Here is a 26,769-nt window from a genome sequence, read left to right on the forward strand (position 1 = left end):
CTTCCTTCCCCCCGCGTAGCGCCATTGGATGCCGTCTCAGGTAGCGGTGGAGCATACGCTGCGGCGCGAGTTGGAACTCGGAGAGCTGGTACGGGGCGTCTGTGTGTCCGAAATGGCGAGTAAGGAAGGAAGGAGACTCTTCCTGTCCCTTCTCGGTAGGGCTGGGATGCCTGTGTGGAGAGGAGGGCAGCGGGACCTCCTTCCCTCCTTCCCTCCTCTGGCACCCCGCTCTGAGCCCTGGTCCTGACTCTCCCCCCCCAGTGCTGGAGGACACGATGGAGGATCGCATTATCAGTGAGGAGTACAAGATCTGGAAGAAGGACACCCCTTTCTTGTACAACCTGGTGATGACACACACGCTGGAGAGGCCCAGCCTCACCGTGCAGTGGCTGCCCAATGTGAGCAGGTGAGGGAATGGAAGGCAGCAGTGGGCAGAGGGCTCAGCAGCTCCTGTGCCGAGCTGTGTGTTGTGATGGCTCGTTCGTTCTGCTCCATCCATCTCAGTTAACAGCCTCTGCAAAGCCACTCAAAGCACCCAGTGCTGCTGTGACTTGCATTAGAGTCATTAAGGTTGGAATAGTCCAGTAAGATCACCTAGTCCAACCACCCATCTCACCGTGCCCACTAACCGTGTCCCTCATACTGTTCTTGAGTGCCTCCAATGACAGTGACTCTACAGCCTCCCTGGGCAGCCCATGCCAATGTCTCACCACTTTTTCTAAGAAGAAATGTTTCCTAATGCCCAACCTCCCTGATGCAACCTGAGGCCATTCCCTCTCATCCAATTGCTGTTAGCTGGGAGAAGAGACCAACTCCCACCTTGCTATTATCTCCTTTCAGGTGTTGTAGCTCACTAAGATCTACCCTGAGCCTAAACAATCCTGGAAGTCCCCTTTGTAAGTGTGTGACAGTTTGTTTCACTTACAGCACTCCAAACTCTTCAGGTATGCAGGAGGTGTGAAGAGAGAAATCTTAAGCCCTGAAGCGTGTTCGAATGCATGCACTTACTGTCTTCTATAGTGAATTCCCATCAGAAAAAGATGCTACACTAACTTCTTGAATGCTGTTTCTCTTGCTGTGTGCTACAAATTGCTGTTCTGTGGAAGCTGTCTTGTCCGTATCTGTATTCTTTTGTTGCAAGATTGAACTTAAAGGGGTGTTGTTCTTCTAAGACTGACACTTAATGTCCTGGTTTGTCCCTGGCTCATCCTGGGACAAAGAGCAGTAAGATCAAAGTATTGTAAGAATACTTTGATCTTACTGCTCTTTCACCTGTCTCTGAAAGTGTGTACTCACTAGTTTGTTCCTTAGTGAATTGTGGAGATGGGACTGTGTTCAGTTCATGTGTCAGCTAGTATAGGCTCTACATGGTCAGAATAACCATTCAGGACGCCATGGAGATAGTGGACAGGGACCACTTCCCTCGTGTTGTTGTGAGCTGAATACAGTTAGCTTTTAAGGTATATTACGTACAGAGTTCATGCAGCGGTTACTTTTCTCTCAAATATTCCATTTCATATGAAATGCTATAATTGGTGGCTAGATGATCAGTTGTATACTAGGCTGTTTGGGAAGGGTATTAGATATGTGAGCTAATTAATGATGGCACAGAGAAAATGGAGTGGGGGGTTGAGGGTGTGGAGCCCTTGTGAGGAACACTTCTGCTTGCCTCGTGTTTTGCAGATTGACTTTATGTTCAGTTTAGAACCTGGTATTTCCAGTTATCGAGTGTCAAAATCTGTAAGCCATTTAAGGCAAGGACAGTCTCTTTGTATGGCACCTGGCATGATGGGACACCTGTTCCTGATACAAGTAAGTGTGCGTGCGTTGTGTGCACGTTGTCTTTCACCCTCAAAATGTGTGATGATGCCTTGGAAGTGGAGTAAATAATACCTGCAAATGGTTTATGATTGCCCCAGTCACACCTGTTTGCTTGGACTCAGATAACCTGAGTAGTTTTTGGTGGGTTTGGTTTTCTTGCTTTATAGAATGCAGAAGCTGCTCGTTTTTGACCCTTTTCTGCCCCTTTTACTTATTACTAAATGTTGTGTTTAACTGCCAGAAGCGGAATTTGATTCTAGTTAGGTAGGATTTGTGCACGGTTGTTTTAAAACGAGCTTCTGGAATACTCTGGAAAAAAAAGTAAATAGTAAATGCTTATAATAGAAGGTAGCAATTTTCTTAGTAGCATAGAACATAGTGTTGATTGTTTTTAAAATCAATATCATGAAACTATTAGGAGGATTAAAGATTGAAGTAGGTGTTAGTATCACTCTGTAGCTATTGTGCAGCCTTTAGGTAGTAGCAGTGTTTACTGGCTTTTATTGATGCTCTAGCCTTGCTGGTTGTATCACTGGATTGCGTATGTTAGAGTCTAGTTCACTCTATTGCACAAGTCTTTTGTGGTAAAGGATCTCTTAAGCCAGTCTTTTTCTTCCCCACTCCCTTGAGAAGTCTGTTGCTAGCTATCAAACTTCTAGACCTGAGCACACCTCTTACTGCATTAATTTTACTCTTCTAAACAGGCCAGAGGGAAAGGACTATGCTCTGCACTGGCTGGTTTTGGGAACACACACCTCTGATGAACAGAACCACCTGGTTGTTGCAAGAGTCCAGATACCCAGTGATGATCAGTTTGATACTTCCAAGTGTGACAGTGAGAAAGGAGGTGGGCAACGCACGCGTTCTTCAGTTATGTGTTAGCTGTAGCATTAGTAAGCATTCTGTCTAATGGTACTATAACTTTATTAAAAGCTGGCAGGTACTTACCAGTTCACACTAATTCCATATCATTAGTAGCGACTAAAAAAAAGTTCTTCCAAGATAACAAGTTTCAAGTAACATTATGATGTACAGTTGCTCTTAGCATTTCTGCCAGATCTGTTAGTTGTGATAAGAGCTGATACACACCTATCTCACATAGGGATTAGAGCTCTGAAATCATTTGTTTGAAAAATGATTCAGCATGCTTAGTGTTAATATTGTGCCGTGTGATTGTTAACTTTCATAGGCTTTATTGTATTGTTATTTTAAGATGCTTACTATGGTTTCTTGTAGTGGGGGAGAAACACAAAGCGCTGTTTAATATCAACTGTTCTAAATGGATTATCAGCTGACTTTTTTCTGCCAAATGCAGAGCTCGGTGGGTTTGGATCCGTGACTGGCAAAATCGAAACCGAAATTAAAATTAACCATGAAAGTGAAGTGAATCGTGCTCATTACATGCCACAGAACCCGTGCATCATTGCTACTAAAACGCCTTCTGCTGACGTGTTGGTGTTTGACTACGCTAAATATCCTTCAAAACCAGGTGGGTCAGACTACTTGAAGCTAAGCAAGATGCTTCTGTTGCTGGGTTAAACTTGTATTTAGTTGTAACTGGGAACACAGGTAATGAACCTACACAGGTAATGAACCTACATAGGTAAGGAGGCACAGATCTTCAGTGAGTGTCACTGGTCATGCTTAACCATTCACTAGTCTCCACAAAAACAACACTCTACTAGAAAGCTGTTGTCTAAAATGTGATTACTGCAACAGAAACCAAGTTCTTAAGTATTAAAGGTGTTCTGATGGATGTTGTGTGAGGTGAAGATAAATCAAAGGGATTTCTTCTCTTTCAGACCCAAGTGGAGAGTGTAATCCAGATCTTAGATTAAGAGGGCACCAGAAAGAAGGCTATGGTTTGTCATGGAACTCCAATTTGAAAGGACATCTTCTCAGCGCATCGGATAATCATGTAAAAAACACATCTCTTTTTTTTCCTCCTTTTTTTTAAAAAAAAGGTGGCATATAATAGATAATTAGGGAAGAACAGGATGGGTGTAACTTTATATTGCCTTGTGGAGGAGCTCTAACGTTGTATTATGGAATGTTATATTGATTGACTTTTGCCTGTAACTGGCAAACTACTGACTACTGTATAAATATATATTAAAAGAAAAGGCAATGAATGCATCAAAGCAAGAACACTGTAACACTGTTAACTGGGCACAAAAAGTTTTGTACAGTCAAGTTGTTATGGGATACCCAGGGTTATCTGGGGACTTTGAGCTATTTTATACTGTACAGCAGTTACTTCCTAAGAAAAATAGGAATGCCTGAATAGCTGTCTCTATTTTTCATCACTCACTGGGTTCCTGCAAATCATTAAGTCCTCATTTTTCTTACGATGCAAGTGGGGAAGCAAAGAAAAGAGGAAGAAACTTCTATTCATATGTAAAAAGGGCTTTCCACTTTTACATAACACTTTTGGCTTAGCTTTGCATAAATAAAATTTGATAGAATATTTATTTGTTTAAGTGTTGTCCACTGATTTGACGTGAATGCTTTCTTGCTTGTATACAAAATAGAATCAGTGTCATCAAGGTTGGGAAAGACCTCCCCAAGTGAGGGAAAATGTGCTTCCTGGTGAAGGAAGTGTAGTACTTGAAGGATTTCATGATACGAGATCTAAGAATTGATACCGCATGGGCTGAGCCCTCCTGCAGCATTTGCTGGTTTAATTCTTACTTAAAGGCTGGTCAAGACAGTTGGCTAAAATAAAGTAATGTGTGAAGGACGCTGATGTGACGTGAGCCTACTGCTGGGAAATACCAACTAATTTAACAAGTTTTCTCTCTTCTTTTTCACTCTTCTTTAATGCTGTGAGGGAGAGCAAGTAAGCAGCTGTGTGAGCGCTTAAACCACTGGCCAAGGTCAACCCAGCACTCACCCATCCATTCACTTACAAGAAGCTGCTATTTAAGGTGAATATTCACATTTTTAAGGGGGAGATTTGAACAGGAAGGAGTTTTGATATAACTTATGGTAGTCTGTGTGGGAGTGCTGTAGCCTGGATGTTCCTGTATGTAGTAGCTTAATGCATCCCTTGCATCAGTACTTGGAAGAAAGAAAGTGGTTCAGGAGTTTGTTCCTCAGGAAGATGCTCTTGTGTCTACCACCATAAGCCCAACTTCCTTCCAGCACTTCCAGGCTCAGCTTTTGGTCATTATCTGCAGCAGGTTATCATTCACCTGCTGGTACATAAGGGAATGGTGTTCTTCAGCACTTACCTTGAGACCTGCTGGCTCCTTTGCGCCAGCACGTGGTGTGCAGGAAGTGGAAGTGAACGCATTCTCTGTGCACAGTTTTGATTGGACAGATAGATACCAGCGGGAGGCTGAAGGTGGCTGCTGTTGAAGTGTGTAATGCAGCCTGACCCAGCCAGCATAGAGACCACATTTCTGTCCCTGCTGCTAGGCTGACACCAGCTCCAGCCACATCTCAAGCTCCCCAGTGAGGCACACGTGCAATGGTAAAGAAGAACCCAGAGTCCAATATATTAAGCATACTTATTTACTTAATCTATACAGAATTGAGTAGATAAAATTTCAGATTCACATTAGTGAAAAATCTCTACAAAATGTTTTTGAAAAGCAAAACAAAGACTGCCTGTTCATTTATCTTTTTTTTTTTTTTTCTCCTCATGAAAGCAGACATGGGTTGTAAAAATAAAGCAGTGTGTTTAGCACAAACTAGATTTCTGCATCACTTTTTTTTTTTTCACAGTTATTTCCATCTACAGTCCAAAGAGGTAGATTTTCTGCAACACCTGAGAATTGAACTGTAACGTAACCAGGTGTAAGTATAATGAAAGAAAGGACAAAACATCAGCTACAGCCCTAACTTCCTTGTGTACACATACACATAATTGGGTCTTGCATCACTGTAATGCAGCTTCTTCGCAGTTTAATCACGGTGAAACCGTCAGTCAGGCCCCAGAGTTTTTAAGACCAGACCTACGTATTTCAGGCTACATCCATTTCCAGCCCCGATTAAACAGTCCATGGTAGTGGAAGAAAGGCGTTAACACGAGTTTACTTAAAACCCAACTGGAGCCAACTTGGCTGCAGACTGGCAGTGCAAGAGTCTGCTGTATGGCAGAGTGCTGAGCTCATCCCTTAATATAAATTTGTATGTTTTGTTTAAAAACAACACTCTTTAAGCAATGCATGGAAAGTACTGACTGGCTTCAGGAAGCAAAGTAAAGCTCAACTTAGCCAAATGAAAAGTTGGTGTGATGGGGGGGTATGTTATGGGTACAAAAAAGGATATCCCCGTTTTAAAAGCCTTTATTTGGGGCATTCTGCTTCATCTACAAATTAAGTTGGTAACAAATATATTGCTGTTCTATACGTCTGTCGTGTCTCTAGAAGCCCTTAAAAAGTATTCTTGCGGCAGGGTCCAAAACGCGCTCTTGCCTCCAATATAGAACAAGCACTCTAGAAAGGATCGTTACAAGATACAAATGCCCAATTAATAAACTTTAAAAATAGAGAACTGCGGGTCCCACCTTGCCAAGGGGATGATGCATCACATACAAAAGTTTTCACTTGCCCTCGGGAAAAACCAATTCACTCTTAGTGTTTGCTGAAAACCAGCATTTGCATCAACTATTGTTGAAATGGTTTGATTCTACAAAGCACGTCATTGGAATCACAAGTCTGAAATATGTTTTTCCTATACGTTTAAGCCTTACGGTTAGCATGATTAAGGTTTCAAAGCTCCAAGTCTAAGCTGCCCACTCACCACTACCTTCTTTCATTCATCTTGGGCCGCAAGCACAAAGCCTGCACATATCTACGTCACTGCCAGCCTCCAGTTTGCTTCGCCAGGTAAGAAATGTCAGTTTCACACAGTTCCTCTCAGTGGTATGAGCTACAACACATTTATCAGGCCTTACACAAACTTACTCTCTTTAAGAGACAGCTACATTATTTCAATGTACATCACTACGGAAAAGGGATCAGGAGCTCAGTGCAGCCTGAACATTCAAGTAATTTAGCCACTAAACTGTTAAGGGCAATGAGGGTGGGAAGCTCATTGAGAGATGTGCTTGATTCAGAAACCCCCTCCCAAGTAAGTGCAAAGAACTTTCAGTACCAGAAAAGGCTACACGTTTGCATCGTCCTTACAACAGCAACCCAAACTAGACGGTACATACACATGAACTAAAGTTAAGGGCAGCACGTCATTATTTCACGCATTACCTTGCAATAGAAAGTGTTGGTCCAAGTTTCTCTCAGAAAAAGTCAAAATATGGAGATATATATTTATATATATGTATATTTTTTTTAAAGGAAAAGCCTAAATGGCAGAAGCTCCACAAGGGAGCTTTGCTCGTGGCATGTTACCGCAATCCATCTGAAGTACCATCCCTCCCAGATAACCTATAACTGGGGAGGCACTCTGCCAACTCATACAGCATCCAGGTTGAGAATGCAAGATCCTCCATATATGCTTCACAAGATGGAATTGAACGTGTCCGTTCGAGTACAACAGTATTTGCTTACAAACAGTGCATGCACAGCTATTAAAACCACTACATGGTGGAGGCTTCTGTCTTCTACACTTCAGGCAGTATATGTTTTTTTTTTTTTTTCACAGCTCTTCTGATAATCCACAGAGATACGTCCAGACAACACTGGATTTCTCTAGGCAGCATAATCATACACGTTAGGGACACACGGCAGCTGAGGGGGAAAGAACGAGACCAACTTCTGTGCAGCACCAAACCCTACTGCAAAACCCCACTCCACCGCGTCGCTGTACATTTTCTCACACATTTGAGTTTACCACGTTCACAGGTAGAGCAGACAGTTCCAAAATAACCTTTACAACACAACCCTGAGAAGTCTGAAAAGAAGTTGTACACCCTGTTTCACCAGCTGCAAATTAACATTTTTCAAAGCTGTTTTGTTTCGTTTTTCTCCCCATACCACAAAGTATATAAAAACCCTTTAACGTACATTTTACCATAATCTGGGCCTTTCTCACTCAGCATTATTTATGACAACACACTAGAGGGGAAAGTCGACACGTTTACTGGCCATCAGACATCCTCAGATAGACGAATTTAGGAGAAACGGTAATCCTTAGTATATCGAGTGGCAACTCAATGAACTAAACCAGAATGCCTTTCCTTAAAGCAAAAAGTGACACGTCGTCACCATTTCCCTCTAACGATGTTCCGTCTGCACAGTGACAGTGATTCGTGTTGCGGGGAGGAAATGCACATGCATCCTTTTATGGAAAAATATTTTCTTTTAAAAAAATGAGGCAGATGTGCAACACAGTTGTGGAAAATTTATAGTTTAAGCTATTTCAAGCTGCTATGCAGCTTCCTGTACCACATAAGTCCAGTAGTTCTAAGAAAATACAGATATGGTAGAAAAAGTAAGAAAATTTTCACCACAAAACCAATAGTTACCACCAACAGAGAAAGTTATACACAAAATATATCTCTCAATACAGTGTTTACACTTCCTTTTAGTCTACAGATTCAGTGCCAGGAACGGGACTTGTCGAGACAGTCTTTTCGGAACAATTTTCTGCATGTGATTCAACGTTGGGCTGGATTCCTGCTTCTGTGTCAGTGGAACTTTCCAGCTCCTCGTGGGAATTGAGCGTACAGGACTGCAACACCTGCACAGCTAGATCCACATCTGCTTCTCTCAGAGAAACCTGCTCCTTAAGGACTTCCACCTTCTCATTCAGCTCGTTCCTTTCTGTCTGGAGGGCCCTGCATAGCTTCTCCAAACGCTCCAGTTTTATCTGAAAGCCCTTGTATTCTTTATCTCTTACTGTTTTCTGAGGAACAGCAAACAAACATAAGTTTTTATGATACAACCAAATTAGGTTTTTTTAAAAATAAACAAAAATAATTATTTAATCCTGAAGATGTTACTTCATCCGATAGGTCAAATTCTAGATGAGAATACTTGACACTACACGTCAGGTAGTTTTTCCAAGAGTCACAACAGATATCTTTTGAAACTAAACAAGAGCCATCTAACCATGCAGTGCTATTTAGGGGCTGAGTTATCAGCTAAGATGAAGTCCCACAGAGCTATCAATGAACCCAAATACTGATAACAATAGGAAAACATGGGAATGTATGTGGGAAGTCAGGGAGGTGGCTGAGTTACCATCCCTAGATGTGTTTACAAACCATTTGGATGTGGTGCTCAGGGACGTGATTTAGCAGAGGGTTGTTAGAGTTAGGGTAGTATGGTTGGGTTGCGGTTGGACTTAAGGCCTTCAGGGTCTTTTCCAACCGGAGCAATTCTATGATTAAGTCTACAATTCAGCAGCAGAAGCCAGGTCAGAAAGTACCATAATTCATGGCTCTCTAATTACCTCCTTAAAAGAGTAAAGTCCTACAGCAGAACCTATACAGCAATTAGAGATATCCAACACAGGTCAGCAAGATTGTATGTAACACATTTAAGATGGAATTCAGAAGTACAGGAGAAAAAACTAAGAATAGCATTCTTATGTCTGTGTGAACACTTCGCACCTCTCCTGCAGGAATGTAATTAAGTTATGGCACCTCATGACAGCAAGAACAGCAGCAGTGCAGGAAAATAATTCCCTGCTTACAGATTACTTCCTTCAGGTGGATCTTACATATTTAGATGGATTTCCATTGCAGCACCGACTTCACTTTGTTTAGCATATTAAAATACTGTTAATTCACTCAACACGCATGGTCTCATCATACACAGGATCCAACCAATCGCACATGTGTGTGTGTGTCCATCTGTCCTGAAAAGTTATTGACTAAATCCAAACTCATTTTCCACCACTTGTGGAGAACAGCACACACTACATTACACACCAGAAAACTTGGGAGACAATCCAAGAGGAGGCCGCAGTTTCTTCTATCGAATACTGAAACACATTAAGCCCTCCAGAACACAGACTGCAGTGTAGTCATATTGCTGCTTAAAAGATAATTACCTCTTCAGCCATTTGCAGAAGAGCCTTGTTGTTGTTTTCCCATTTTGTACGCCACACTATAGTTTCTTTTTCCAGTTTCTTGATCTTCTTAGTCATCTACAAAAGAATAGAAGACTGATGTCTGTGGCTTGTTTTCCAACACAGGTAGGTAGTTATAAGCTAATAATCTGACTCTTCATAATGTTACTTTCGAAGTCTAATTTGACCAAATTATGTTATAGAAAAGTCTTTCTGCACAACAGTAATCCTACAAGTACTGAGCCTCCTTTCAAAGAAAACAAGACTGACTCCCTAAAAGGAAACAGATTACTAACCACTGAGATCAACTAACGAAATTCTCAGTAAAGGAAGTTAAAAACATAAGCACAGCAGACCAAACCTGCACTGCATGTCTTCCATAAAACTGATGCTGGGACTCATCTACATCGAAAAACAGCTCCACCACAGATCAACATTATTCGTTTCTCTTCCACGACACGACAAACCCTTATCCCTTATTTTAAAATTGATATTAAGTCTCAAAACAAAGCACATGTTTTCAAAAAGTGAGCACTATTTCGAGATCTACAATGCACAGTACTAACGGCACGCGTTTTTATATTAACCTTTCTGATGCTCTAAGTAATCCAATAAATACCTTCTCCATTTCTTGCCTGAAGGTTGTAAACAGTTCGTTACTTTTTGCCATGGTAGTCTGGAATTCCTCAAATTTATCCATGTAAAGAGAAAGCTGTTGGTAAAAGGGCAGGAACATTAATCTGAACAGCTGTATGCAATTACAGAAATATTCATTAAGGTACAAGGGAAAATTAACACAGAAGATGATTTTGTTATTTACTTCTTTAAAAACTCTAGTGCTAACCCACAATTTTCTTCTGAGAAATACACAGAGCCTGTCTAAGAACATGCCGTTCAAATTATACGAGAGTGATGTGTGTTAATAGAACAATAATATTCTAAAGAAAGGGATATCGTGTTTAATTAAATGTTCCAAATCACTGTATTTAGTCATTGCCAAAACATTTGCTTCCCCACTGTGAGAAAAAACCCTCAAAAACCCAACGCATGGACTTCTGTATAGAGGAAATTCAGCACCTGGTAAGCAAAAATCAAGCTTGGAAAGGACCTACCGTTCCACTTTAACCAGCCAAAGCTAACAACCAAGGCTGGGACAAAATAAACATGACTGAATCCAGAATTCAAGGTATATATTCATAACCTACAAAATCTGGCCAGTGAGCAAAAGGGATGGGAAGTGAATATTGACAAGGCATTCATTCAATCATGAAAAGCTCTAGTTTAATAACTGAAAAGCATTAATATTCAGTTATAGAAATACTTCTTGCCCTGCACCACGAGGTCAGTCATCAGGACCAGCAAAATATGTTAATTAGCATAATCTTCCCCAAAAGGTTTTAACATGAAGCATAAAGCAAAAAATGCACTGTTACGAGTATGTAATTTGATGTCTGGAGAACATAGAAGATCCAAATACCAAGACCATTTACTAGCAGCTTTTTATCTCAAGTGTAAGAACTGAGATAACTGATTGCATCGGGGGTTGTGAGACAATAACGTTCAGGCCACACTTGCTACATTTTCCTCAATAAAATAAGAGCAAAATTCATAGCAGAAATGTTTCACTTTTGACCTGCAGATGACGACTCTATGCCTTTAATGCAACTGAACTTCCTAGTTCTAGTTCTACAGCAACATTTGCTGACCACAGAAAGCCATAAGTACACCCACTGTTACTATAAAAAGTGAAAAGAAAAAGAAGGCAGTGGGATTTTAAATAGAAGGTAACTTATTTGCAGATAAAACAAAATCCCACACTGAAAGAAAACTATTAGGAACAAATAACAAAAAAAAAAACCCAAACAAACACTGATGTCCAGATTCCTCCAAGCAAGGCCAATTCCAGTGGAGATACGCACGCGTATTTTAACTACATACATACATACACTTCAAATCTCACTGCTTGGAAAAACAAAAAAATAGGTAAAATATGGAGGGAAAATGACAGACATGAAACAGATTGTCAGTAGATTTAACATAACTGGGAAGTGAAGCAGTAAGAGGCCTACGATGAAAGGCCTGTCTGATGCTTCTCAAATACTGCAGTTTTAGCTGAACCTACCACTTCCCTCGTGGGCTGAGCTCAAATGTAGCCAATGACTGCAGGGGATCTAGAACAGTAACACAAAAACTATGGTCCATCTCTCCACCCTCAGAGAGGATCTGGCAGTTGCACTTACAGCAAGTGAACAACTGAAGATCGTGTTTTCTTTGGATGATCAGATTTAGCTTAAAAACTCTGAAAAACTACAAGGACAAACAAAACATGTCTTGCTTCCATTGCCCCACAACAGCATGGAATGGAAATGGTAAAAAACAAATCTTAAAGCCTACACGGGTAAAAATCCACACCCAACTCTATGTGAAGAGTCACAAGGGTCCCTCTGGACCTGAAAAACTACAGAAACAATAAGTTACCCTTGGAAGAGAACAGTTTCAAAATGGGCAAAGAATAGTAAATAACCACAAAGAATACATTGTATTGTACTGCTGTTAATTTAAAAGAACACCAACTGCAGCATTTTATTGTTCAACTTCTAGTACTCTCCGAAGGCATTCAACAGCAACAAGTGAATGTCAAATCTCTGCAGTTTATGCTTTGTAATACGCTACTGAGAAGTTACCCGATAAAAATAAAATTTAAGATGTAATTAAAACACCAACATTGTAGCTGCTGAATGATGAGATGCATTTCCCTCCCCACCAAGTTGTGTTACATTTCTCTACGATCATAAATCTCTCAATATTTTTGTTTTGGAAAATCTGTTATCAAAGAGTATTCCATTTTTAAATCTACCTGCTGCTTCAGCTGTGCTTCCTGTTGCTTCATCTGTTCACATTTGTGTCTGGACTCAGTAGCTTCTTTTAGCAGCTAAAAAAAAAAAAAAAAAGAGAGAGAAAAAAAGCATGTAAGGACAATACTTGTAAAAATAGCTTTAAAAACTTCATACATGATGAAAATGAGCAAAGATTAATATCATCTAAGGGCCATTCTACAACATTTCCTCACATGTGACCTTTTTATTGTTGCCTTGTGGGCTTTTTTTTGTTCTTTAATTATTCCCATACCTCAATATATGTCCTACTTAAAGCATGTGCTGGCATACAGAAACTATTCCACGGACTTTTTTGAGATAACAGCATGATACAATTTACGTTCCTATTTTGGTAGCAAGATTGATATGCTAAAATTATACAAGCACTTCATTAATGATCTATACGTAACTTATACCTTTTTTAAACTTCTGTAACTTATTTTCCACCTCCGCTTCTCCAGGCATTAATACCACCTTTACAGATCAGTTCAAATCAATTTTGTGTCAATTTGAGAGCATTTTGTAGATTTATCCTTAAATTCGTTTTCATCAACTTCAGATTCCATAGTTATTGTTTAATAGCATATACAGTCTAACGGTGGATGATCATTTTAAGATCATCTAAGCAAAGGACCTGTTTCTTCCTGAAAGTCACAGCTCCATTAAAAGACAGCAACAAACTCACAAGATTTTTTTAAATTGAAGTTAACTTATTGAGGGACTGCAAGGAAGCTCCTCATTACCAATACAGAAGTGAGATATCAGGCATAGTTTTGGAGACAGATGCTCTGACTAGTGTACATTTTACAGTCTGTTTTGATGTGTTGATATTTCCTTTTTAACATGAATAGAATTCACTTACAAACTCTCTTTCACGCTGATGTTTCTCCTCTGCTTCTTTAATAAGTTGGGTAGTTTGCTGGAGTTTGGCATCCACAAGTTGCTGCTGCAGTTCTTTATGCTTGAACACTTTATCAATATGCTTAAGGAAAAAAAAATGCATTAGTCAAAGACAAAAAGTATGCAGGTCAACAAAGGTACACACATATGTGCATGCATGGGGGAGAAACACTCTTGAGAAGGTTTATATGAAAGGAAAAAGCAACAAATGATGGTTTTAAGATGCAATTTTTCCCTCTCTCCCCTGTAACTACATGTTTGTTTGTTTTTGTCTTTTATGGAAGCCTAAGTCAGAAGTAAACTTAATACTCACACCACGTCACTTTTCAAAGCAGTGAAGTAAAAAGAACATTAAGTCATATATATACAGTGGGTGTAAAGTAGTAGGGTTTTGGCCCCCTTGAAATAACTACTGAATCCTTACAAAGAACTAGCAGAATCCCATCAGAAGCATAATGAAAGTACCTCTTCTCGCAAGGCATACTGCTCAATCAGCTTTTTCAGTTTTTCCCCCAACTCAATATTTTCCTGACGGAGCTTGGCGTTATGTATATCATGCTGCTCCAGTTGAGCCTGAATTTCATTCAGGGTAATCTGGAAGTGCGCAGTTGCTTCTTTTCGTCTTTCCTCCTCTTCACGTGCTTGTTGGATGTTTTCTTCCTTTTATGAGAAATTATGTAACATTATGTTCAAGCCAGACTGTGTGCCTTTTCCGTATATATATATAAGTCAGAAATGATGGCGGTAATTCACTTCTGTATAGCTTCAAGTTCTAAATTGTTAATATAAGCCGCAATTGTAATATTATAGAGATCTATCCACATGAAGTATCTGAAAGTTCCAAAGTCTTTAGAGAACTCTGTTCTTATTTCTACTGGCATTTCAAGATATTGCATGAATACCTTCACAAGAATAAGAATTACCTAAATGTTAAAAACAGAAATGACACTATAATGCCATTTCCTACGCTGACTACAGATAAGGATCTCATAGCTCTTCCATTTTACTCCTAGCAACTATATTCTGACATAATTAAGTCTTTTTTTTTTCCTGACACATTGACATTTCATGCTGCTGTTATTTCAGTTGTGCTATTTTTTTCAGCAGTCATCACTACTGCTCCCAGAAATAAACATGACAAGACCACAGAGTGCAAGTAATATGACCTATCAACCAGCTTAGGGTATAGTTCAAAGCCAACTCAACTACCCTCGTGTTCTTTACCTTGAAAATCAGGTACACTTATATCACACACTATTTGACATATACAGATATAAATAATATAAACATGGGATAAAGTAGTAAGAGAAAAGCAGCAGGCTTAATTTTAAATGACGATCAATAAGCGGGATTTTCACCACCACACATCATAATTTATGTCCAGAAACTAACCTTTAAAGTCTTGTTATGACGCTGAAGCTCCCGACAGAGAGATTCCAGTTTGCTCCGTGCCAAAATGGCCTTGCTATGCTCACTCTGCAAGTGGACTTTCTCCTTCACAACTTGTGCTTGCTTTTTCTGCAGTATCTTCATCTGCTTTTGAACATTCCGGCTCTCTTCCAACTAACATGAGAGAGCGCATTTATGAAATAAATACAGCCAAAATTATCTCTACGCATCTACAAAAGCGGACTGAACACGTAAACACTCTAGATGAAAGCAAAGAAATCAAGTAATTTCATTATTTGACCCTCTACCACTGATCTTAAATAAACACCCAGCATCCTAAGGTCTACTCTAAATACATAAGGACAGAAGAAGAAAACATATACATTCCAACTTGACAAACATTTGCCATTGAAGAACTTGGACCACAGACCTACTGACCAAGGGCTATCAGCTTATGTTCGACTACAGGGGCAGGACAAGCTCTGATAGAGGAGGATGCAGCAGATACAATTAAAAGCCAGCTGAGACTGGCATTTCAGCAAGCCACAGTTCTTTCCACTCTTATCTGTAAATTACACACAACTGTTTATCCAGCATGTCTCGTTTTCACCATCAAAAAGAAGAAAACCATGAAACTGCATTCCCATCAGCAGGTGTTCCCACTGAAGCAAGAAGTAGTTGATAACATTTTATAAAATGTTAAGTTACTTCAGAAAGGAACAGACATAGCCAGCAGCCCTGACACAAATCAAGTCAAACATTATTAAAGCTGCATAGCCCAGGCTTTGCTGACTTACAAGATCTGTAGCCTCAACCACGTGAAACAAACTTTTGAAAGCATTTTCTTTATACTATTTGGATGGTAGCTGACATTGCTAAACTTTGTATCAGGGCAGACTTCAAAATCTCCTCTGTGAACACCCAGCAAATTGAAGAGTTTCTTGCAACAACACCTAATCAAGAGCAAGTTCTACTGCATTTGATTTTTGGGCTCCCCAAGAAACCATATTATTTAGGGTTTGATCTATTGTAAAGGTGATAATAATATTAAGTGGAATGCTGCTCCTTTTCAGTGCCTCAGCCTCAGGACACCACAGGGAGAAAAGGCTGGCATCCAGGAACATCACCATGATGGAATACAATGATGGTTGTCTGAAAGAGCTCAAAATAATGCTAAAGCACAGAAGAAAGAATCAAGTTAAGGATGACCACGACAGCAGCAAATAAAAATCTGTATTTCATCTAGTTTGGAGCAAAGTAACCTTAAGGAAACATTTCAATATGCAAATATAAAAAGCCCTTTTCTTGGACAGAAAAAAACACTTCAAGTGGTTCTACTGTCTGCATGTCTACGAAACTTCAGGCCTGTAAAAGTATGCCAGTTTGAGACATATCACTGAGGAAGCAAACCTTCCTGCATCACAAACTGATCTTCTGATAGATTCCAAAATAGGAACAAAAAAATATTGTGCAAGATCTTTTGCCAGGAGAGTGGCAGTCCTACCTTTATTGTACAGTCCTTTTCATGAGACACCACTGAAAAACCTGACAGTGAGCTTTAAAGATGATGAATCTTTAAAAAAAGAAAACAAGCATTGTAGGTGCGCTGTCATAAACTGTCAGTTCAAACCTTTGCTGGCATTAAATCTGACACCTATGCCAGTGGTTCACCACCGTGATCACGAAGGAAAGAATGCATCTTAAAAGGAGCACAACCAAATCAAACTGAACCTAAGTGGTACTCTGCTCCCCTAAGTACGAACACTGAACTACTGTTAAACTTGCATGAGCTCCCACCCAACTTCCCATGACGCTGAGAACTGCTAGGGAGAGCAAGTGGTTCCCTGGGTTGGGGATTCTAATAATACACTATGGATCCTCTCCTAGAAGAGGCAGAAAATAAAATCATGACATTAACAGGTCTGTCCTGATTGCCGAGCTTCCTGAAGGAACTGATTAGCATTTAGTCTAGCAGTTCCCCAATTAGTTTTACATCTTTCCTTTAACAAGAAAACCTCAAAAAATAAAGATGGTGCAGACTGTTTTCTCCCAGAAGAATTCTGGAATTCATCCTAACTGAGCTCCTCATGCAGGCCATTGTCTTTGACTTGACACAAGATCTGTTTCCTCAAATAGAAAAGGCACCACATGCACAAACAATTGCTTATAAAATCCAACTCATTTACTGTATTTGTTTCTCAATATCCTTGAGTCGAACTACAGAACTGATATTGTTTCTCATTTAGAGGAAAGTGATTTCTTTGAGAAGTCATTGGTTTTGAACGAAATTCACTCATGTGAACAAGAATGCACATGTGAGACCCAGAAAAAACTAAGCAAAAACACATCAGCAAAAATCTCCCAAGGACTCCTCTATTTCTCCCCTATGAGGAGAGACTTAGGGAACTGGGTCTGTTTAGCCTTGAGAAAAGAAAGCTGAGAGGGGACTCGATCCAGGTTTATAAATACCTGAGATGTGGGGGCCACAGTGGCCAGGTTGGTCTCTTTTCAGTAGTGCATGGGGACAGGACTAGGGGTAATGGGATGAAACTAAAGCATAGGAAGTTCCGCATGAGTGTGTGCAAGAACTTCTTTACAGTGAGGGTGACGGAGCACTGGAACAGGCTGCCCAGGGAGGTGGTGGAGTCTCCTTCTCTGGAGATATTCAAGACCTGCCTGGACGCCTACCTGTGTGACGTGGTGTAGGGAGCCTGCTTTGGCAGGGGGGTTGGACTCGATGATCTCTAGAGGTCCCTTCCAACCCCTACAATGCTGTGATTCCGAGACTCCAGATTTGGCAAACAAAACAAAGCTAACCTAAATGTATTCTTATATAGTTACTGCTTCTGTGACTAGAAAGTTTACGTACTAAACTCATTAGCAAAGCTCTGCAGGCATCACCATTCTCAAAAGAAGAAACAATTACTTCAGAAGAGTTATGCCATGTCGTGCAGCCATTATGTTTATTATGCAACCATTTTCAGAAACGTTTCCACACATACTACACCTGACAACAAGAGAAGGCAAGCCTTGTGTTATTTCAAGCTTTTCAGCCCTTTTCTTTTATTTTCATTTTACAGCTACAAACATGGTGGGAAAAAACATGCAGGTGTTATTTCCGTTCTTGGCTGTCCCTATCACAAGATGAACAAGTGCAGCATTTTTCATCTCCAGATGTATTCTACAAAGACAACTTACGACCCAATAACCCACCCAACTCTTTCACCAATGAATTTAGAGATTGAGTTGTCCTGTCTGTTATCTAGGGTGGGAATGAACCCTATGATCAGTAACTGAAGGTGCTCTCATGAAACCATGACACATTTTCTGCCTTTTTGGTCTGTTACTGAAGAAATCTGCGTGTATGACCACAGAGCAAAATTAGACCTTCCAACTCTACCTTCAATCACTACACAGTTAAGCAAAACTGATTATTTTTCTGATCCCTAGCAAAGTATGTTCTTTCCCTTTATGCCACATGGCAGACATAACCTAGGAAAATACTTACTTCCAAAAGAAAAATCTTTTCTGTTAATCCTAGCGTTATGATTCAATAGCAGGTTGTCAAAAAGTTATAATCTAGTTTTTCTTTAGTTTTAGATGGTCTTGCAGAAGTGAAAAGACTAGACACAAGCTCTGCTGGAGCAATATGCATGAGAAGCCTGTGTGTTCATTTCTGCCTGCCAACACTGTGAAACATTCAAAATCATTAACCATCCTGGATTAGAAGTTCTTACATTCCACCGTTAATATTAACACATGAATAACTCTTGCTATCTTTACAAATTACTTACCAGATCAGCATACTTTTTGCACAAAGCTGCCAACTTTTCCTCTGGAGTAGAAAGCGTGTTCAGAGCCTGCATTAATAACAGTACTTCTTTTCCTATTAAAAGAAAGGAAGACAATCTTATTGAGGGGAAAGAAAAAAGACTTCCCAGAAAAGCAGCTTGTCTTTAAAGGTAAAATATAGGAGCACAAGAAATTAGTGTGATTTAAGTTGTTCTCTGGTTTGATGGCTGCATAATGAGAAGTCATCACAGTACGAATCATTTTCCTTGACTATATGCCATTACACAGCTTGGATAGGAAAAGCTACTTCAATCTTAAAACCACAAAAATATTTTTGTTTAACTTATAATGGGAAAGAAAAAGTTAAACTAATTTAAAAGGTTGAAGTTTAGCTACTAAAAGATATTCACAAAAGTGCTTTTAATACGCTTTTGGAATTCAAATACCAGCAGTGAAAGCACTAAAGAACTACCATCACAAATTTAAAAATTAATCCAACAACCAGGAAGTTAAAAAGCTAATTAGTAATGACAGAAATAAAGTGCTGTAAAAACAACAGTATCAGCACAGGGACTCTTATGTATGCATTAAGAACTGTTTTTACCTAAGTATACATTCTGTTGTCTTTAATAACGTATTCTAAGTAGTTCTGGCTATGAAATAAAGTTGAGACAGTACATACCTAAAGTTTTCTCTTTGTGCTTTTCGCTTTCTGGATCTTGTTGGCCATCAGGTGGATCAGTCCGGGCTTCCTCTCTCCCAGGAGTCTCCTCACGAGACTCCTGAGAGCAGCACGTGGACCCCAGGAGCTTTCTGTTCTTCGTGATATACTCAGTTCCTTCCAACGTGTCCGTGTTTTCCAGGCCATCACAGTTGGGCTGCGTATACTGTAACGCTGTGTTAGACAATTCATTGCACCTGCTGTTCATCAGCTGATCCTGATTATTCATTCCTGTCTCCTGGGATCCAGCTTCTTCCATTGCACCAACAACCAACTTCAGAAGCAAAAAGAAAAAGCAGAAATCAATAGTCAAGCAGTGTATTTAAAATGGAAACTTCCACCTAAAAGTGGTGTGGACAAAAAAAACAAAAGAAAGAATAAAAGTCCACTGTTATGCACGTTGATCAAGGTAATACTTACTGCTGTATATAAACAAATGTCAACAGAATAAGCCTAAAGAACAATGAAGGAAGCAGCATAACAGTCCAAACTACTACTTTTTCTACTATGAAACAACTTCAGTACATTGTCACTGCAAAAATATCTACGTGGAGATATGCTTGTGAAGCTCTGAAACAAATGTGATGTCATCCGAGTTGTTACATCACCCAAACTTCACTGAAAACATTTCTCCTCACTACTTCTTAAAAGTGCGTCTCACAAAATCAACACTAAGTATAGGAAATATTAAGGACGTGAAAAATAGGATCTGGAAATTGAAACAAGGATGTATTGTGATCGAGTACTGCTTTATTATGTACTAGGTTCAGAGAACTGAAAGACAACAGTTTTACAATAATCCAAGAGCTGTACCAAAAGAAAGGTCAAGAAATTCATAGAAATACATTTCTGCAAGGATAAGAGCTTCACCTATTCAAATCAGATGTGACTGTCGACTTATGGTTGGACAGACCTGCCTAACAAGAATGATAAGTAAGACTAGGAGCACATTTGTTTTCCAAATACTGAAACTCAGCCCTGAAAACTTTAAAAGTTACAGATCAAGTAGCTACAGAAGCAGGCCTTCTTTATGTGCAGAGTGATGCTGTTTAAGCACAACTGAATTTCAGATTATGCTTTATTGTTAAAAATAATGTCTAAAACCAGGAGTTGACACTGGGTTGTACAATCTGCATGGACAGCCTGTCTTCCTGCTCAGAAGGAGGCAGCCAACATCAAAGGAACACAGCCAACACTAATAATATACTTCGAGATACAGTTCAAATCCCATTTTCTTTAGCAGGCTTGGAAGTATTTTGAAATCATTAAACAAACATGCATTAATATTGTAAAAAAAAGCACATGCATGAGGGCTTAGCTGTTCGCTACAATCAAAGCAAGTCTTTTACATTAGACCTTATCTCAAGGTAAATTCATTCTTGTGAAGATGGAATGAAAGCAATACATTTCAGGAAGGACAGTAAGTTTTGCAAATGCAAATAATCTGTACAGGCATTAAGAAGCAGCTTTTGGCTTAACAAAGATTTTCCCTCTGCACTGCTCTCTAAAAGGTGTCGAAAGCACCTGCTTTATGGACAAACACACTGCAGCTTTATCTTCTTCCTCCAGCCGTGCCAAAAACAATGTGCTTGATGAAAGCTTCTAAAGGTAACACATGGACAGAATTGCTGTAATAAATAGTCCATCTCAACGTTTTTCTTAGAGCTCTAAAAACACATTCTTTCCTTAGATTGTCTTATGCCATGAGACTGCTGTTTGCATGGGAAAGGCTCACTACTCGAAGCTGAATACAGAGTACCACAGGGCTCACGTTACATTGGCAAAGCAGGAAAGTTCAGAGGTTTCAGCATGAAACTGAGGCAGAACTGCAGCACCAACAACAGCTGAAATGCCCCATTCCCCTTCTATGCAGGATGTTGGCTTCTAGCTCAGATTCTTGACCCTCGCCCAGGCAGCGCTCTTGCAATCACTCCTCACTGCCCTCTTTCAGACCACCTCCCTGTTGCGCTGGCAGCAGCGTTTGTGAAACTTGTTCTTAACAAAGTTTATAGCCTGTCCCTGGGCCCAGTTCACTGCACAGCAATACGCCATCCTGCCAACCGCACGGAAGAGCTCGCGATGGCTGGAAATCAGCCAAGACGTGAGAGAGACGCTAAAAAAGGGTCAGCCTGATCACAGCCAGAGCGTGAGGAACTGAGCCAAAAATACCTCATCCTAACCACAGATGCGCAGGTACCACAGACTGCTGCAGTTCTGGAGCACTGTCAGCAAGAAGGCGGCCACAAGGAGCTATTTTTATCTGTGAAAATCCCTCCTTTTCTGAGGAAAAGTGAAAGCCTACTGGCAGGGGTGCATGTATAGCCAGGGACTGAGAAACACCCACTCCGCTAGCAAACTGCCACAGCACCTTACATAGCCCTCATGTCTGAGCTGCCGTTCATACGCACGTTCCAAAGCATCTGGCAGCTTTGCTGAGCGAACAGCACCACCTCATTAATTAATTCAACAGAGCTTTTTCTAGGAGTCAAATCAGGTGTCAGTCCAATCCTGTACTGACAATAATAATTTCTCAACTCCGGGAGCTTCTCTAATCTCGGACAAAGAAAAGAAAGAAAACACAAAGAATTTCAGAACATCAAATTAATTCCCCCAAATCCAGCAGAGAAGGCAGCAGTCACCAACCAGAAAACTGGGGATCAAGATTCGTCATCTGTATGTGCCCTGGATATTTCAGACTTCCAAATAACAGCATTACATTTCCAGTAGAGGAAGAAAACAACTATTGAGCTCTACAACCTTCTCTTGGTTTCCCAATGTGGAACAAATTGAAATTACTGACAAACAAGTCTGCTCTATCCAAAACTAAAGCACAGCATTGCAGGAGACCATTTTGGTATTAATATTCAATTTTCTTGGCTTAAATACTATTAAAAACTGGTGAGCATGGGTTAGAATAGGTTAGAGAAAGGGTTCTAGCAGCAATACCACTAAGTTGATTGATTACATACAAGAGTAACTAAAAAACAAGCACAAATCCCATCAAATTGTCATCCATAAATCCTAGTAGAACTGACAGCAAGGGGGCAACACAGTCAAACTCCAATGCATTTAACCTAAATTAGAAAGTGTTTATTTTTCACTTTAAGCACTGAGGAGTCTATTACTGCCTGACACGTGCCACAAACACTAACAGCTAGATGACCTCCTGATAACAGTTAACAGCGTTTCACTTCAGCATTGCAAGCTGTCACTTCAGACAGTAGATATCCAACATTTTGGCTTGCCTGGGTCACACTGAAAGAAGAGGAACTATCTCAGGCCACATATAAAATACATTATATACGTGTCTTCAGACACAAACTACAGGTAACTTCAGATTTGGTTGAAGTATATCAATAATAAATGCCATGTGAGAGTGTTATGGTCTATGCTGTATGAATATTGCTGAAATCACCCCCCCTTACTGAAGGAATGGACAGAACGACCCAAATCTTTACCTTTTTCCCTCCCAAATTCATGCTCATCAGACGAGTGAACTTCTCAGTTTAACACTCCAGCCAGAACAGAGCACTTCCAGCGGTGCATTGTATAATAGTGCTGATTCAGTACTGACTGCATAAAAACAAAACAAAGCCACCCCACTAAAACCCAGCTACTGAAATTACTACTACGTTTTTAGCTGCTACCATGGTCACTCAGGTTTCAGCCAGCTCCCAAGCAGATTTAATGATACACGGATTATAATTCGACAGACCCAAGTTTGATGGTAACATACCCAAGAAGACTTGCAGTAAGAGAAGAATGTCCTGTACAGCAGATGCAGGGCTTAATACTGTAATATCTCAAGAGTCTCAAGAGTCAAAACCCCAAAGTTTCAGGCTATTAACTTGCTCTGTTCTCTCAACTCATGCCTTGATCAAACAGGTGCACATCAGAAAGACTCTACCTTGCCTCGCACCTAAAACATGAGAGTACAAAGACAGGCATCCTACTTAAGAAACTGCCTATGATCACAAGGCATTAAACCAGTGTTATTCTATTTTAATTGCCACTCCAGTAACATTCCCTACACAAGAAGGACTAGACAGAGCCTATCCTACCATGGCCAAACATAATGTGGGAAGATCCTTTTCTGTTCTAGTACCTATGCAATACCATGTTGTTCTATCTAAAAATACCTTGCATATACTGTTGGGTACTAAACCACCTATACTTTGCATCTCTGCACCTCTTAGTAACAGATCCTAATTAGTAGCTGTCATAACTTCCTGTTCCTCCTAAACATTAGCAAAGCACCTTAAAAAAATAAACAACCAAAGCATTTCCCATATTCCCTACAGCAGTGGATGGTCTGTACTGTAAAACAGCCTTTACAACCCCCGCCTTCAGAGCTGTTAGTGCTTTCCAATGACACCCCAGAAGCCTCAGGAAGAACATATAAGCATAACTAATGGCATCAAAATCTTAAGAGGTATGGCGCTTTATCCGAAGGGTTGACAGAGCAGAACAAGTTTCAGGCTTCTGCCATACTTCTGTATGCTGTGTTCGCTGACCTAAATAGCCATGCAGTTTAATTACAGCTTTCTGAGGTAAAAAAAAAAAGATGGCCTCTGAGGTGGCTTCCCTGTGAACCGAGATCTCAGCTCTGAGGTCATAAAGTCATTACCCACAAGTACTTCACCCTGTCCTGTCATTACACTGAGAGTGATGTTCTCAGCACTCCTTTATCTGCTTTCAGAACGTTGGACTGAGGTCTCCTCCTTAGTGTTACTCATCATCACTGTGAGGTGAGGTGTCCCAGCACAGACAGAGGAACATTAAGAAACAACTGCTTGAACAACAATATTTTCTCTTCATAAATGTTAGAAGCATTATGTTACCAGTACTGTCAGCCTTATGTTTAAGCCTTAAACACAGGCTCAGGCACTTACATTATTCTTATATTCCTGCTCAAGGTCCTTGTTCTGGTGCCCTTTCCATTCTTCCTGCATTGGCCTGGCCACACAGAACTCCCACTCTCAAAAATAGCTTTTGTATTTCATAGAATCATTAAGGTTGGAAAAAGACATCTAAGGTCATCAAGTTCAACCACCACCACACCATGCCCACTAACCACATCCCTCAGTGCCACATCTACACAGTTCTTGAACACCTCCAGGGATGGTGACTCCACCACCTCCCTGGGCAGCCTGTGCCACTGCATCACCACTCCTTCTGAGAAGAAATTCTTCCTTATACCCAACCTGACCCTCCCTAGCACAGCTTGAGGCCATTCCCTCCTGTCCTGTTGTTGTTACCTGGGAGAAGAGGCCAACCCCCCCATCCCACCACAACCTCCTTTCAGGTTATTGTAGAGCAATAAGGCCTTCCCTGAGCCTCCTCCAGACTGAACAATCCCAGCTTGCTCAGCTGCTCCCAGTAAGACATGTGCTCCAGACCCCCTATAGCTCTTCTCTGGACACACTCCAGAGCCTCAATGTTGATTCACCACAAAAGAAGATCTGTATCTTTCTCTCCAGTGCTCTGAAAGTACAGTTTTGGTAAAAACAAAACAAGAAAAACATGAGAAAACACTTCCTGTAACTCTTAAGAGAATTCTCACTGCTGGAACCCAAAGCCTAAATGGAAACAGTCGGTGCACTTATGTATTTACACGCAGGGCAAGCTGCTGCGTACATCACCAGTGCTATTTCATGCAAGCACCTCAGACAGGTGTTAATTAAAAAGAATACTCAATACAGTGTGAATCACTTCCCACAAAGATGCCTCACTTCCTCCTTACTCTCAAACTCAATTTTCTGTCATTTCTGCTGAGCACTCCTGCAGAAAGCTGGCAGACAAGTTCTTCGGTCCCAAGAAAGCACGGCACAAGGAACCCACAAACAAAGCCGTTCCAAAAGGAGCAATACAGAATCACAGAATGACCCGGGTTGGAAGGGACCTCAAGGATCATGTAGTTCCAACCCCCCTGCCTGGCAGGGCCACCAAACATACACATTTACTAGATCAGGTTGCCCAGGGCCCCGTCCAACCTGGTCTTGAACACCTCCAAGGACGGGGCATCCACAACCTCCCTGGGCAGCCTGTTCCAGGGCCTAACCACTCTCCTAGTGAAGAACTTTCCCCTAACATCCAACCTAAATCTTCCCTGTTTTAACTTAAAACCATTTCCCCGTGTCCTGCTATTGTCAGCCCTTTCAAAGAGTTTACTCCCCTCCTGGGAGTAAGTTCCCTTCAGGTATTGAAAGGCTGCAATGAGGTCACCCCGCAACCTTCTCTTCTCCAGGCTGAACAAACCCAACTCCCTCAGCCTGTCCTCATAGGGGAGGTGCTCCAACCCTGATCATCTTCCTGTCCCTCCTCTGGACCCTTTCCAAAATCTCCATATCTTTTTTGTACTGAGGGCTCCACACCTGGACACAGTACTCCAGATGGGGCCTCACAAGAGCAGAGTAGAGAGGGACGATCACCTCTCTATCCCTGCTGACCACCCCTCTCCTGATGGAGCCCAGGATCCCATTTGCTTTCCGGGCTGCCAGAGCGCACTGCTGGCTCATGTTGAGTCTTTCGTCCATCAGGACCCTCAGGTCCTTCTCTGCCGAGCAGCTCTCAAGGACCACTCCTCCCAGCCTGTAATACACCTGCAAGAGACCGCCGGATGATTTTAACCTCTTGAAAGACACCCGAAGTAGAAATCACCCGATTAAATTATGTTTCAAGGGGGTTGAGTTCTACTCCGTACCACCGTGCGAACCGAGCGATGCTGCGATATCCGATATAAGGGCCGGGTTAATATCGCTACCCGCTTCCTCGTGGACCGAGCAAAGCCCTGCAGGGAAGCGGCGGCCGGCAGAACCCCCGGCCGGTACCGGCCCCGCCACGTGCTGCCAGCAGCCCCCGCGCGCGGGGAGGCAGCGCCCCGCCCCCGTAGCAGCCGTGGGGGCGCAGATGAAGCCCGGCCCGGGCAGCACAGCGCGGCGCCCCCCGGGGAACCGCGGCCTCCCGACAGCGGCGCCGCCCCCACGGCCACAGCGCGGAGGCCGCGTGGGGCCGGAGAGCGAGTTGCCGCGAGCCGGCGGGGACAGAAGAGCGGGGGCAGAGCTCTCACCTCCGTGCTACCGCCGGCCAACGCCTCCTCGCCGCCCCGGCCCTGACTGTGGCGCCGGCTCCGTCCCGCCGCGCCGCCACCGCCGCCGCTGCCTCCTCCCCGCGCTGCCTCCGCTCCGCGCGTCGCCATGATGTGACGGCAGCATCCAAACAAGCGGCCCGGCCGAGCGCACCGGAAACTCTCCCGGACGCCCCGCCTCTTTTCCTCCGGCAACCAGTGGT

At 41.6% G+C, this 26,769-nt stretch overlaps 2 protein-coding genes across 3 annotated transcripts; one reads left to right on the top strand and one right to left on the bottom strand.

Moving 5' to 3' along the window:
• The first annotated feature begins 231 nt into the window (after nt 1-231).
• RBBP7 (RB binding protein 7, chromatin remodeling factor) lies at nt 232-3,242 on the top strand. The gene is made up of 3 exons (XM_085531486.1): nt 232-406; nt 2,526-2,668; nt 3,058-3,242. The coding sequence occupies exons 1-3, from the start codon at nt 276-278 to the stop codon at nt 3,114-3,116; spliced, it is 333 nt and encodes a 110-aa protein (XP_085387612.1). The 5' UTR covers nt 232-275; the 3' UTR covers nt 3,117-3,242.
• A 2,079-nt stretch (nt 3,243-5,321) lies between these two features.
• Nucleotides 5,322-26,758, bottom strand: TXLNG (taxilin gamma). Of its 2 annotated transcripts, XM_015885918.3 has the most exons (10): nt 26,549-26,758; nt 19,441-19,753; nt 18,761-18,852; nt 14,970-15,140; nt 14,043-14,237; nt 13,540-13,659; nt 12,659-12,733; nt 10,421-10,513; nt 9,784-9,879; nt 5,322-8,631 (listed from the first exon to the last, which is right to left on the bottom strand). In XM_015885918.3, exons 1-10 carry the CDS (start codon nt 26,675-26,677, stop codon nt 8,311-8,313), a joined length of 1,605 nt encoding a protein of 534 aa, XP_015741404.1. In that variant the 5' UTR covers nt 26,678-26,758; the 3' UTR covers nt 5,322-8,310. The 2 variants fall into 2 exon arrangements, with proteins under 2 accessions (XP_015741404.1, XP_085387609.1); XM_085531483.1 differs by lacking the exons at nt 18,761-18,852; nt 19,441-19,753; nt 26,549-26,758 and adding an exon at nt 16,471-16,539.
• Between the last annotated feature and the right edge of the window lie 11 nt (nt 26,759-26,769).

Source organism: Coturnix japonica, chromosome 1, assembly GCF_054131305.1.
Source record: "Coturnix japonica strain WE chromosome 1, WE-NBRP24, whole genome shotgun sequence".
In the NCBI taxonomy this organism is placed as follows: Eukaryota; Metazoa; Chordata; class Aves; order Galliformes; family Phasianidae; genus Coturnix; species Coturnix japonica.

Coding starts and splice junctions, on each gene's coding strand:
- RBBP7 (XM_085531486.1), top strand. CDS start 276: ATGGAGGATCGCATTATCAGTGAGGAGTACAAGATCTGGAAGAAGGAC. Junction 407..2,525: donor TGGCTGCCCAATGTGAGCAG/GTGAGGGAATGG, acceptor TCTTCTAAACAG/GCCAGAGGGAAAGGACTATG. Junction 2,669..3,057: donor GTGTGACAGTGAGAAAGGAG/GTGGGCAACGCA, acceptor GGTTTCTTGTAG/TGGGGGAGAAACACAAAGCG.
- TXLNG (XM_015885918.3), bottom strand. CDS start 26,677: ATGGCGACGCGCGGAGCGGAGGCAGCGCGGGGAGGAGGCAGCGGCGGC. Junction 19,754..26,548: donor TGGCCGGCGGTAGCACGGAG/GTGAGAGCTCTG, acceptor TTGCTTCTGAAG/TTGGTTGTTGGTGCAATGGA. Junction 8,632..9,783: donor TTCTGCAAATGGCTGAAGAG/GTAATTATCTTT, acceptor GCTGTTCCTCAG/AAAACAGTAAGAGATAAAGA.